Source organism: Penicillium argentinense (assembly GCF_028826775.1).
Source record: "Penicillium argentinense strain IBT 30761 chromosome Unknown utg000009l_segment0_segment0, whole genome shotgun sequence".
NCBI classification, from domain to species: Eukaryota; Fungi; Ascomycota; class Eurotiomycetes; order Eurotiales; family Aspergillaceae; genus Penicillium; species Penicillium argentinense.
Window position 1 is genome coordinate 337157 of NW_026622668.1, and position 13527 is coordinate 350683.

Sequence of the window (13527 nt, forward strand, 5' to 3'; positions counted from 1 at the left end):
CAGAGCATCCTGCCATATCCGAGCCAAGGAGTGGACACCGTAAAGTATCAACATTTGTATCGATATGGCTCTCCGTTTCCTCGGGGCTCGCGTCACGGCAGAAAGTCACCTTGGCTATAACATGTCGATCAAATTTTCCTCGATGCGTAAGGGGAAATTTGGACATAAGCTTAACATTATCGGATACCATATAGCGTGGAAGGTAATTGTGGGCGTGTTCGGCTATTCCATTTTTGACTCCTGGCCATGTATCTTATGGGATAATGCACGCAATAAGAAGCGATGCCACCGGGTGGATTCGGGGTGCTTCTGAAATACCAAAGCAGACATAACATCGAAATTTTTCTCAAATACTCTCTCGATTTCTTCAAGTTCCACTCGAAATCCGTTGTGTTTTACCTGCATGCCACGGTGGCCGATGAAATCAAGACGGTCAGGCTTGTCGGGTCGCCATTGAGCTATGTCGCCAGTCTTATAAACTCGGCACAATCTTTCTTCTGTTCATCTGTTTGCCTTCCACGTGGCGCGAAATCTTCAAATTCATAAAGTTCTTTTATTTTTCCTCGTCCAAGCCAAAGTAACCAGTGGTGATTCCTGGTCCAGCAATAGCGATTTTTCCCGGAATGCCGGGCGCCCATATTGCCTCCAAGTTTTCATCCAGGATGTAAATCTCAGTATCGCCGATGGCATGTCCAATGCTTATTCTGTCTCTTTCGCTTTGCCAGATCCCACGAAGCCCGGGTGTACTAGGCTCCTTACTCGATTCTGCGAATATTTATGAAAATTTTTGTCACAAAACCTTCCACAAGGTCACGGGCGCGCATTTGTATGTGGTGGGCTTTATGTCTTCTCTTCCTCAAGCTCTTTCGACAAATTTCGGCAATTCCCTTACGTTCTATACATGCTGAAAACTCGAGAGCGAGATTCATGCTTTGTTGATGATTTCACTGTGGGCTGTGGATTAGCTTGGATGAATGCAAAGCTCGGGTGATGTCTACGCCGTCGTTTACAAGACAACACTAATTGCTATTGTGTCCTTCTGATGCTCCTAGTTAGTAGTTGCTAGTATTAGTCACTCCGGTCGAGTGGTTTGGAACCCCCACCATGGTAAGTTCTAGATGAATCAGTGCCAAGTCGCAAGAAATGAAAGTGTCGATCGGAGAGACTGATATTAGGTTACAATCAGGAGCAGGATGATTCAGCAGATACCCAATCTCCTAGTTACCTGTTTTGTATGGTAATCGGGTATTATTGGAAAAGCAGCGCTGTAACACACTAAATACCCCTGAATAGATGGCATCCTGAACGGGAGCCGGGAGATAGTTCTTGAGTCAATCAATCAATCGCTGAGATGGTTCAATTGGCCCCTCGCGAGTACTAGTCGATACCGATATCCCAAAGTCTGACAGTTATGAGCCCGGTAGCACGGAGCAGAAGATATTGATCATAACATTCGATCTTGGCCTGCTTCGCACGAGTTTCCCCCGACCGACGGACGAGCCGATACCCCTGAACCCTGTGGTGATAGGTTATTCACGCACACAGAGTGGTAGTGACGCTTGGAAAAATTAGGACACATCCGGAAAACGAAAAGGCTCGCGAGGATGACTGATAGGGTGCAACTGGACGAGTTGAGGGCTGTTCCACAGGACCAGCGCCTACGCTCCGAAGACCAGTGGAGAATCTGGATAGCACATATCAGGTCAGCAGCGATTAATGAGGACATATGGGACTATCTCAATCCTGACGCCAGTGAGGAGAGCATACGACAGGTGCCGCAGGCTACCGAAGAGCCTACACCTAGCAGTATTCGTGATGGTGCTCAGGAGGAATGGGACCTTGAAGAAGCGGAATACAAAAAGTTCCTCATTCGAATTCAGGCGTATGAGAGGAAGGAGACAAAGCGGGTGAGGATACAGAGGGTGATGGGACGTATCAATAGCCTCATCACAAGATCTCTGGACCCCGACTTCCACTATCTCGTCGTCGATGAGGACACACCGCGAAAGAAGCTGGTAAAACTAGCTAAGGAATTTAAGCCGAAGCAGGAGATTCGTACTGAGGATCTTCGGGCGGCATGGAGAGCGATGATCAAGCAACCGGCTAAGGATGTTAATATCGATAGGTGGTTAGCACAGTGGAAGAACCTTTATGAAGAAGGACGCTGTGCAGACGTACCTGATATCGTTTATAACGTCAAATATGCTATCCGCGACTTCTTGCGAGCAATACGGCCGATTGACGACCTGTTCACATCAACCTGGGAGGAGAGGATCCTAACGAAGGATGTGACATTCCAGGAGGTTGTGACGGCGTACAGTGTTCGCAGAGCCCAGCAGAATTCAACCCAGAAGAAGCCAATAAGGGCGGCATTCGCGACACTCGATGGCCAACCTGAAGCGAAGACAGAGAAGACCTTGACAGATTCAAAGAGGCCAATCTGCCCATGCGGTCGGCAAGGCCACTCCTATGAGAAGTGTTGGTATATAGTGTCTTCGAAGAGACCACGCTGGTGGAAGCCGAGAGAAGATACAGCAAAGCGCATGTCAGAAGCCATCAAGCGCATGAATCCTGAAGACCAGGAGGCTATTCAGAAGCTCATGAAGAAGCAAGAGTCTGCTCAGTTTACCTCAGAGTCAGTGCAGGACAGCCAGAGGATAAGAATGGCGATGTTCACTGCGAAGACAGCGGTCAGTGTGAATTTACCTAAGGGAGGTTACCATATGGTCAATAGCTGGATACTTGACTCCGCTTCAACCTGTCATATCTGTAATGACAGAGATAGGTTCATCAGTTTCACAGAGGAACAGGGCCGTCTTCGTACAGGTTATGCGTCAACAGGATACTCTGGCTATGGTGACGTACGAGTCAACCTCACTGGCCCCGATGGGGTAGTATTTGGCGTCCGCTTGATGAATGTCCGGTATTCGCCCGGCTTCCAAACGAACCTGATGTCCTTGGCGATGATTCAGGAGAATGGCTTCGATTGGAACATCCAACTAGGTGCGATTGTGCGATCAGAGGAACTATCAAAACCAGTGGCCAAGGTGACAAAGATGGAGAGATTGTATGTGGTTGAATATAATCCTCCGCCAGCATCTTTCGCTGTTAAGCATTCAGAAAAGCCTCTGATATCGTCTGCGACTGCTGAAAGATGGCATCGGCGTCTAGGACATATGTATCATCAGCGAATTGAGCGTCTAGCGGATATGGTTGACGGGATCCAGATAATTGGCGACTCGGCTGATAATGAAAAGGATAATCCTGAGAGATGCCAGGTCTGTCAGTTGACAAACGCGAGACGTCAAATTTCGAGAAGACCTCAAGGACTGACCTTCGGAAAATATGGGAGAATCCATTGGGACCTCATTCAGTATCCCGTTGGATATAATGGTGATAAGTGGATGACGCACTTTTATATCGAAGGCGTACGCCTACATGTTGCCTATACCCATGAGAAGAAGAGTGGTTGTCAGGATGCAGTCGAGAACTTCTGTGCTTTCGCTAAAACACAGTGGAACCTGCCAATTCAAGCATTCCGATATGATAACGAACGGTCTGCTGGACGGAAAGTCTCAGAGCTACTGGCTTCAATGGGTTTCATCGTGGAACATAGCGTAGTAGGCACCCCAGAGATGAACAGCTTCGCTGAACGATCTGGGGGGTGATCATTACGACCGCGAGAGCCTTACTGCTAGATGCAGGACTTCCGAAGACTCTCTGGCCTGAAGCAGTCAAGGCAGCGGTTTGGATAATCAACAGATCGCCCACAAAGCTACCAGACGGACGGTGGATTGTGCCGTACGCTGACGCTATGGAAAATGGGAAAATCCAAAAGCAGCGCATCAATCTTTCAAATCTGAAGATATATGGCTGCTGCGCCTACACCCGGCGAAACGATATCCCAAATAGCGACAAGATGGAACCGAGAGCTTCGATCGGCTACCTAGTTGGTTATGTTGCCTCCAATATTTGGAGGGTATGGTATCCTGCGAGCGGTGCTGTACGGGAGGTCAGGGATGCTGTGTTCGATGAGAACAGGTTCTTCGATCCGAAAGAGCTAGAGAGAGCACCTGTCAGCGATGTTCTGGAAGTAATGCCATGGGAAATTGGTCAAGAGGATGAGGAAGATATCCAAAGGCTCACAGCGTATTGATAGCCTAAATGCGCCTGGAACCAATTTGGAAACGCCTCGAGATACGCAGCCATTACCATCGCATCGATCAAAGAATCCAGAATCAGCGATAGCAGCATCTCAGCAGGTAATGACGCCGTCGCCGACACCTTCAGCCGAACCACAGTTGTCTCAAGACATGCAACCGCCTCCAGGAGCTTTCCCCGATGGTTCATATAGAGCTAGACCCGCAGAGCAGCTTCAGCAGGAGCTCAGTTCGACAGCAACGTTGTATAGGGCGCCTAGGGATATTATCGGAGATATCTCAGAGGATAATATCGTCAGTGGCTCACGCAGAAAGAAACCGATAGACCAGTCGTTTCATACAGCTATGATCGACCCCGATGAGTACCACGACGGTGTATTAGCGGCGTTCGCGACAGGCCTCAGCAGTTCTCGTTCACACATGAATACTCACCGCGATGACCTACCTCCAGAGCCACAGACCTGGAAGGAGATGGTGAATCATCCATTCAACGAGGGATTCATGACAGCCTGTGGGTTGGAGATTGAAACGATTCAGCGAAAGAAGACCTTCGTGGAGGAAAAGCGCCCGAATGACAGAAGTATTCAGATTCTACCATTGAAATGGGTCTTCTCATACAAGCTGGACAGCAACGGATATCTTGCTAAGTTAAAAGTGAGGATCTGTGTGAGAGGAGACCTGCAGAGGGTCACTAGCGATGAGAAATACTCAGCGACACTGGCTGCACGCACGGCAAGAGCAGTACTCGCCTTAGTAGCTGCATTTGACCTCGAGACCTACCAATACGACGCGGTTAACGCCTTTCTGAATAGCTTACTGGATGAGACGGTATATACCGAGCTTCCTGAAGGATTTCGGAAGGATGGAAAGAGATGCTGGAGATTGCTAAGAGCGCTATACGGCCTACGCAAATCCCCAAGACTCTGGCAGCGCGAGGCGTCGAAAGTCCTCACGTCTCTAGGTCTACAGGTCGTACAAGAGGACATGTCTATTCGCAGAGGATGGAATCATTGTCTTCTTTTATGTGGATGATATCATTGTCGTCAATCATCCACGGCAACAGGAAAGGGCTAGAGAGCTACGGAACAGTCTGAACTCTCACTGGGAGCTTCGGGATATGGGTGAAGCGCAGTGGTTCCTAGGCATCAGGCTACTGCGAGACAGGCAACAGAAGGTGCTTTGGCTGTGCCAAGATTCGTATATCTCTGCGGTAGCGAATCGGTATCACCTGACAGGTAACAGGTCATACGAGACACCTCTTACACCAACCTCACTGTCGCCATATACCGGCCAAGCTACGTCTGCGCAGATAAAAGAGTTTCAACAGAAGGTTGGCTCTACCCAGTATGCTACAACCATCACCCAGCCCGATGCCGCGAAAGCGACAGCCTCGCTAGCTCAGTTCCTACCGAATCCTGGTCCCGAGCATCTTGAAGCAATCAACCGAGTCATATCCTACCTCTATCATACCCGAACACTGGCGATTGCATATCACAGCGTACGGAGAGGAGGAAGTGGTCAAAATCTTCAGTGACGCTTCATTTGGTGATAATCCTGACAGGAAGAGCTTGGAAGGATATATCTGCATGATTTTTGGAGGACCTGTCGACTGGAAGGCCAGCAAGCAGCGTACGGTGACTACCAGTACTACTGAAGCCGAACTTCTGGCAATTTCAGAGGCTGACAGGACCCTATCCATGTGGGAGCGCTTGTTCACGGCTATTCGATTCAACCCTGGACACCCCATTGACATTCAATGCGACAACCAGCAGACGATTGGCGTGCTCACCAAGGAAATGCCTCAACTGAAAACCAAGCTTCGCCATATCGATATACACCAACACTGGTTACGACAAGAGGTCCAGGCACAGAGAATCGGCGTACGATGGGCTGAGACGGAGGACATGGTTGCAGCGGTTTGACAAAGCTGCTCCCACGCCAGAAACACCTGAAGATCGTCAATTCCCTAAGAATGCAGGATATTCAGCATCTCCTAGACTGAAGGAGATAGTGTATCCGCTGGGGGGGTGTGTCGATCGGAGAGATTGATATTACAATCTGGAGCAGGATGATTCAGCAGATACCCAATCTCCTAGTTACCTGTTTTGTATGGTAATCGGGTATTATTGGAAAAGCAGCTCTGTAACACACTAAATACCCCTGAATAGATGGCATCCTGAACGGGAGCCGGGAGATAGTTCTTGAGTCAATCAATCAATCGCTGAGATGGTTCAATTGGCCCCTCGCGAGTACTAGTCGATACCGATATCCGAGAGTCCGACAGAATGGAATAATGATAAATACGATACAAGAAGTAAAGAAAAGTGGGATCCCGTTGACTAAGTATATACAGTAAGAATTGTGAAGGTCAAAGGAAAGAGTAACCATAATCCATGAATGTGAAGTTCTGAAAGAAGTCGAAAGTCGTAGAATGTATTAATATGCGGGTTCGTGCGTGACGGTAATGGTGGTATGCTGGTACACATTTTGGTGGTCGACATTCGCAAGCTCTATATCTTGGCTCTGGACGATGGCCTCGGTGGAGTCATTCCCGGGGTGGGCGGCGCAGACAGTCGAGATTGGGCCCTTGTCCACTGTGGTCTTCTTGTGGCTCGAGATATCGTGGTATCCATCCTCTCGCTTGGACCGGATCTCCGACTCCAGTACAATACTCTTGCGAGTCAGCGTATACTGCAGTGTGTCACACAGGCCAGATAGTGTCATTAGAGCACCCGCAACACAGAAGTAGGCCACGCTAGGTGAACGACCACTGACGGATGCCATTCGGCCAGCGGACAACGGCAATGTCAAAACAATGTAGGCAATCGGATAGAGGACCATGTATGAGACGACTCGGTTCAGGCGTTTGAGACTTTCTGTGTAGCTGCTACCCAGAATCTTGGACTGGGAGATCTTGCGTCGGAGCTGGAAGAACATGATGGCGTATAAGACGAGGTTCAGGAATTGAGCTGAGAAGATCCAGAAGTAATGTGTCCAAAGACGAAGGGCCGGGTGTTGTGTGGTCATCCAGCACTGCAAACGCAAAATGGTCAGTAATCAATCATTCGGAAATCGGTATTCAGGATAAGGACATACCCATCCCACAGACGGCATCCATACGTGGGGACCATGGGCTGCGATGGGGACGATGACCAAGATCACCCCAAAGACCCATAGCCCAACGACGATGGACACAAAGGTGCGGTGACTGATCTGGCGACCCAGGCTAACATGCATGAAAGTGTGCAATGCAATTGCTAGCACGAAGACACCACTCATGGGATCGCCCATTTGGAGCCAGATGCCTTGTAGAAAGCATCCGGGGTCCTCTGCGTGAAGCGAGTTCTGGTTGATCCACCGCAAACTGACAATGAACCCCAGTCCTTGAATAAAATCCGCGATAGCGAGGTTGTACATCAATACGACATATTGATTATATCCGATGTAACGCTTGTAATACTTTTTCCAGAAAATGAATCGATAGGTAAAGAAACATAAGAGACAGAAGGTTGCAATGAGAGAAATCATCGCCAGAGCCGAAATCGCAATCAAACCTCCTCGCTGAAGCGAGGGCAAAGGGTCAATCACCCATGAGCCCGCCGCTGAGTTGGCCGAGTTGGCTGCCACGGATTTTGACGAGTCAAATTCGCGACGTTGAAGTTGACTCGTGTCAGGCACGTTCCGAGCCATCAACCACTGCAGAATTAAACTCGACATGACGGTTGTGGGCGATTGGTTCAGAGATCGGCCGAAAGGGAGACATCGCCTCACCCAGGGGGTCGGAGCTGGCAAGCGAAGTTTTATATGGAACGCTTCTTTTTTGGGGTATGTCGTCGCGACCAACCCCTGAGGGCCTTGGTTTGTCCACAGCCCCACGCCTTGCCATCAAAATTAAGGCAGATACTCCAAACCTAGAGGACGACGCGGGAGGAGTCAAGCAGTTCCTTGCCCTATGAATCACTAAGGATCTCCGACCCAAACCTTGATGCTCCCGCGCGACCATTGAAGATCTCCGCCGCCCCATCGTCGGTGGAGCCTCGTGGGTTCCAGAGGGCAATTTATTGCCGCTAGTCATTCAGACAAGAAATAATGGCTGCCCCTCGTACGGAGAAAAAGCCAGCCTAGAGTCCACGTGGAATTTGCCATCGGTTGCAACGGCCAAGAGATCTGCGAAGGATTTTCACGCGGCTCAGCTCGGGAGACGATGCAGTAGATTCAAGGCGTCGCAGTGCGATGGGGATCCATCTCCAGTCACAGTGAAACAAACACTTGGCATTTTGCGCGAATCCCCATGCCATCTTCGATTCAAAGGACGGAACCGAGCGGATAGTGCCCGAGTGCAAGTGGGTTCCCGGCATTCGGCCAGTCGATGCCCTCGTGGCAGGCTTAACTATTTTTTGGTCCGCGATTATGGTGCTTGAGCTTCCGATCAACACAATCAAACAATGGTTGACTAAATTCCCCAAGTGGGGGAAATCGACGCTCACAATTGTCGTGATCTGAGTCGTCAACAATTGTCCTAGGAGGGGTGGGGTGGGCCATCCTCGGTGCAGCACGGGTCGTGATTCGAGGCTGGGGAAGTGGATTGGGTTTGTATGTCTCAAGTTTGGGAATCAAGACAAGCGGCAAATTGACAGTGTAGGAATCGTCAATGCATTCGGGACGCGTTCCCATTCACGCGGCCATGTTGAACCGTAGGGTATAAGGAGTGTTTGGAATCCATATGGGCGAACGGGAAGATGATATGGCCAGCAACAAACAACTCACAGCCATGCCCTGAGCGGGTCCGTCTTGACGAAATGGTTTCGAAATGATTCTTCCTTGTCTGCTTTGACTCAGCACGAAGGTCTAGCATTTCAATCTTCGCCTGTTCAGAGCCCACATTTGGCGCCATTTGCAGCCCAGGCCTTGTAATCGCGATGCACAGAGCATGATGGTATACATGTGGGTCGGAAGCACCATGTAATCATTGGCTGGCTCTGGTCGAGGAGCGCAGAACATGTGCGATTGCGAATTAGCTTCGCCGACGGACTGGATCCACGTACGGAGTAGTCCGTATTAAATCCATGTTGAACAGTCAATTCCTACCCTTGAACGGGGTTGTCTCCTTGTCTCTAAAGACACACCTACTGTAGCGGGGTAAGACATTCGCCCTCCAATCGTGCACAGAGACTCTCGGCTGCCGAATTCTGAGATAGAGGATAGTAAGGGCATCCCTTGGTGATCTGCAGGTTTTTAAACTCAAATACCCGTCGATTGTGTTTTTCGGCCTGCAATGGCCCTGGCGTGAGCTCTTCAGGCTTTGGGGATATTTACTCCGCAGATACGGAGTTGGTCAAGGGGTTGTCGCTCCAATGTCAAGCGCTTCTTTCCACTGGCTGTCCGTTGATTCGTCGATTTCAGGATCTTGTGAACTTGCGTTTCACAGCAGCTGATAGATTGTATCTTCCTGGGTATATTGCTGGTTTTCGATGTCTGTGGTGCTTGTAAGGGCAGAGTAGGTCTGCACCATCGTGGATGGTGCTAGTAGTGGCAGCCAGTCCGAGCAGTCACAAGGTAAGGCGGTTGCAGTGAAGGTCAGAAGCCGAGTGGCTGGCCCCGTGGCTGACCGTGGCGTCCACACCTAAACAGGTTAGACATCATCCCCATTGGGCAGCCACACATCTGCAACACTTCCCAACTTGAAGGCCTTTGGTATTCGCATTCACATTCGCGTTCGTACTGAGCCTTAGGCGTATCATCGTTATTGGTCCAACTTGAAAAGAGGGCGTTCTAGACTCGGAAATACTGGTGGTTGGGGTTGCTCGGTCTACAGCACCGAATCTACATGAACATTCAAAGCGTCCCCAGTAGTAATTTCTAGTTCCATAGGTATCTCAGGGATAGAAGAAAATCATTAATTGATCCAGTTGACAACACAGGAGTGGAGACGTAAAAAGAACGCATAGAGAAGAAGCAGCAACAGTAATTCAGCAGCAAACGGTATAGAGCTCTCAAATTTGGCAATGAAAATAGCACCACGCACGCAAGCGAATCCGATTTCAAGACTGCAAAATGCAATCACGAGAATGCTAACTCCTTCCTCCAACGCAGCAGATGAGAGAAAGAAACCGCTAGACAAGACCGAGTTCTAAAACGAAAATGTGAGATTCCGTCCGAGGGGTCGACGGGGGCAAATGGTGGAAGGAAAAGAGGAGACAGCGGTGCGAAAAGTACGAGTATGGTCAAAAAAATTCCGTTTCGTTGCGAACAAAAGAAATGCGGTCCATTCCCAACTCCGCCAACGCAATTGGTTCAATGATACATTCGGCTCGTCTTCGGCTCCGGCCAATAAAAATTTCCCAATATCCTTTTTACTGCACCTGGCTGACGATCTCGCTGGCACGGCCCAGGCTCTCCACCATTTGCTGGCATTCCTTCCGCCGGCGGATGGTGTAGTCGCTCTCCTTGAGCAGGTCATCCAGCTCGTTGTTACGGTACATGTTCTCCAGCAGCTCGCGCTGCATCTCATCCTTGGTGAATCTAGAAAAAGTTAGAATTCCACGCGCAACTGTGATCGGGGAAACTACGTACTGCACCAAGGTGTACATGACGGCCTTAGGGACCATGTCGATCATTGTACGCTTCACGATGTTGAAGTAGGAGGTGATGAGCAGCTCTGTGGCAAAAAGATCAGTAAAAAAGGTAGTGGGACCATCTCTCGATCTGAGAACTTACTGATAACCTCAACCTCGGTGGCTTCCCTCTCAGACAAGCTAGCAGAGGCCTTCAGGGTAGGCGGGGGAGCTTCCATGGCAGCCATCTTCTTCTTGTTCTTCGAAGCCCAGAAACTGCCGAAGAATCCACCACCAGTGTTAGCCTCGCCAGTAGTGTCCAAGGACGGGCTCTGTGCGCGGGGTGGCAGAGGCTTGCCGGTCTTCGGGTCGACCTGTGTGGGCTTGGCGGCAGCCTGGCGCTCGTTCACAATAGTCATAGCCTATAGATGTCAGTTGCGGGTCCATGGGAGCCGCTTCAGTCAGAGTACACTCACTCGGTGACCGTTGAGGAAGTCAGGGTGACCAGTGTTGATATAAGTGGCTTCCATGTTGATCAGATCCTTGACCAGTTTGTTGGTAGGGTCCATGCACTTCTTGAAGAAAGCAATCACCACAGCGTGGAACTTCTCCTTCAGCATAGGGTAACGGCGGAACAGCGACTTGTTCAGAAGCTGGCCCAAGATGCGCACCAGCTCATCGTAGACAAGCGAGATACACTTAGTGCTTGGGTCCTCCAGGCGCTTGATCTGCTGCTTCACGATCAACTCGAACGCAGTGGTTCCAACGAACAGGGCGGGAGAAGATCCTGAGGAGTTGTACAGAATGGTGCGAATGTCGATGTCCTTGACCATGTCGAAGGGATCCACAGCCTTGACACCGTTGGAGTACAGCTCGTGGAACACAAAGCTGATACGAGCACCACCGGACAACTCGATGCTAGACAGCTCCTGGTTATTTCCTTCCAAGACAGTGCGGTACTCGTTGCTGAACTCGGTGATGATGTTGAGGATAATGTTTGCGCTGTTGCCGAGCATCGAATCGCCAAGCTGTGACAGCTCGGAGGTGTACTTCTGGAGGGAGGAGGAAATTCGAGCCTTGATGTCGGGGAGGGTTTGCTTAATGTGCATCATCAGGATCTAGATTGCAAGTCATGTTAGTTTCGCCACTCCACTCCTCAATCTAGGATGCTCTAAACGGTGGAAAGCCTACCAAGTTCAATTTCCGCGCCAGGTATGGTGTACCACAATAAGAGGCCTTATTCCGGTACGCCTTGTGGTTCTCGAAGAAATTCTTCTCGTTCTCCAGAGCGTAGGCAATGGGTTTTTTATTCTCAATGTCACGCTGGCCACGGTTGACGACGGGAACATATCCCAGGCGCAGAGGGATAATCCGTCCAGCGAGAATATCCACAACGTCGGTGCCCTCGTCCATCAGATCGACCTTACTCAACACACCAATGGTGCGTTGTCCCTCCGGGTCTACCTCACGAGCCAGCTTAAGACCATCGGAGTTGGCCAGGTCCTGGTTGGCCGCGGTCACGGCCAAGATAATAGCGTTGGGCTTGCTGATGTACTTGAGCACCATATCCTTAATCTGGCGCTCAATGTCCTTGGGCTGGTCTCCAACAGGCACTTTGGTCAAACCGGGCAGATCGACGAGGGTCAGGGTGAGGACGTTGGGGGAGTAGATGCGCAGGTTGATCGGAATGGGCGAGATACCGGCGTTCTTGCCGACCTTGGTCTCTGTTTCACGCACAATCTCATCGCGGATCTTGTTGAAGTCGAAGAACTTCTCGCCGGGCAGGTGGAGGAATTCACCGTATTCGTCGACATTGGCCTCGCTGTCCGATGTCTCCAGCTTCTTTTCACCATTCGTTTGCGAGCTCGCGGGCTTGTTGATGAGTTGCAGAATAAGGGGTCTCCGGGTCACAATGCCCGAACCACGAGGAAGGCTAAAAACGAGAGAGGCGTTGCGGTTAGCAATGGCTGACATGACGACACCGGGGAATGGTCCCCCCGCCACCACGGTCGCGGACACCTGGCGGCGGGGAGACTTCTGGGAACTGAGGGCACATACAAATCCCGGCCGACGATATTCTCTAGTACTGAACTCTTTCCGCTGGACTGCGATCCGACGACAGCGATCTGTGGCAGGTCGATGGGGTTGTGCACCTAAATTAAGCGGCGGTGTCAGTTGTCAGGTATCCAAAGGCCACGAATAGCGCATATGCGATCAAGGCCGTTTTCTACTCACTCCGACGGTAGAGAAGACATCCTGCAGCTTGTTGACCAGCGAGATCAAGCTGGGATCATTAACGTTTATGCTGCGCACGAGTTAGCTTAGGGCCGCATCGGAGTGGAGGGGGGTGACAGGGGGGGTGGCGCACGAGTAGCCAGTTGGGCTTGCCATGGCTGGCGAAGATATGAGGTGTATATGAGCGAAGAGAAGGTTCTAAAGGACAGAACAAGAGAGAGAGCAGAGGGCAACAGGGAGAACCTCGAGGGATGGAAGCGGAAGACTGTTTGTTGGCAGAAGGCGGTGATGGGAGTGGGTGGCGGGCCGCGCAGCACACGGGAGCCGCAGTCCACGGTAGGCACCCACGGGGAAGAGCCCAGTGACGAGGTGTCACTTGTAGGCGCTCATTGACGAACTTTGGTACTCTACATGCAATTATTCGGCTGCCTGTTACATTTCTGCTACTAGTAAATGAAGACTTGCTAGAGAATCTATACCTCCCAAAGAAGAATCTTATTCGAACATAACTACAGGGTAATGTGTGCTGATAACAAAAGCCGGAAAAAGAGATAGATGCAAAGCGACAAATTCATAGG

At 50.4% G+C, this 13527-nt stretch overlaps 2 protein-coding genes across 2 annotated transcripts; both read right to left on the reverse strand.

Moving 5' to 3' along the window:
* Positions 1 to 6596: 6596 nt before the first annotated feature.
* Positions 6597 to 7877, reverse strand: N7532_007733 (uncharacterized protein; the record flags this gene model as incomplete). Its single annotated transcript, XM_056620225.1, has 2 exons — positions 6597 to 7193; positions 7257 to 7877. 2 exons carry the CDS (start codon positions 7875 to 7877, stop codon positions 6597 to 6599), a joined length of 1218 nt encoding a protein of 405 aa, XP_056471031.1.
* Positions 7878 to 10513: 2636 nt separating this feature from the next.
* On the reverse strand, positions 10514 to 13105 carry N7532_007734 (dynamin-like GTPase vpsA; the record flags this gene model as incomplete). The annotated part of the gene is made up of 8 exons (XM_056620226.1): positions 10514 to 10682; positions 10734 to 10818; positions 10878 to 11136; positions 11191 to 11832; positions 11906 to 12647; positions 12773 to 12867; positions 12950 to 13019; positions 13083 to 13105. The coding sequence occupies 8 exons, from the start codon at positions 13103 to 13105 to the stop codon at positions 10514 to 10516; spliced, it is 2085 nt and encodes a 694-aa protein (XP_056471032.1).
* Positions 13106 to 13527: the final 422 nt, after the last annotated feature.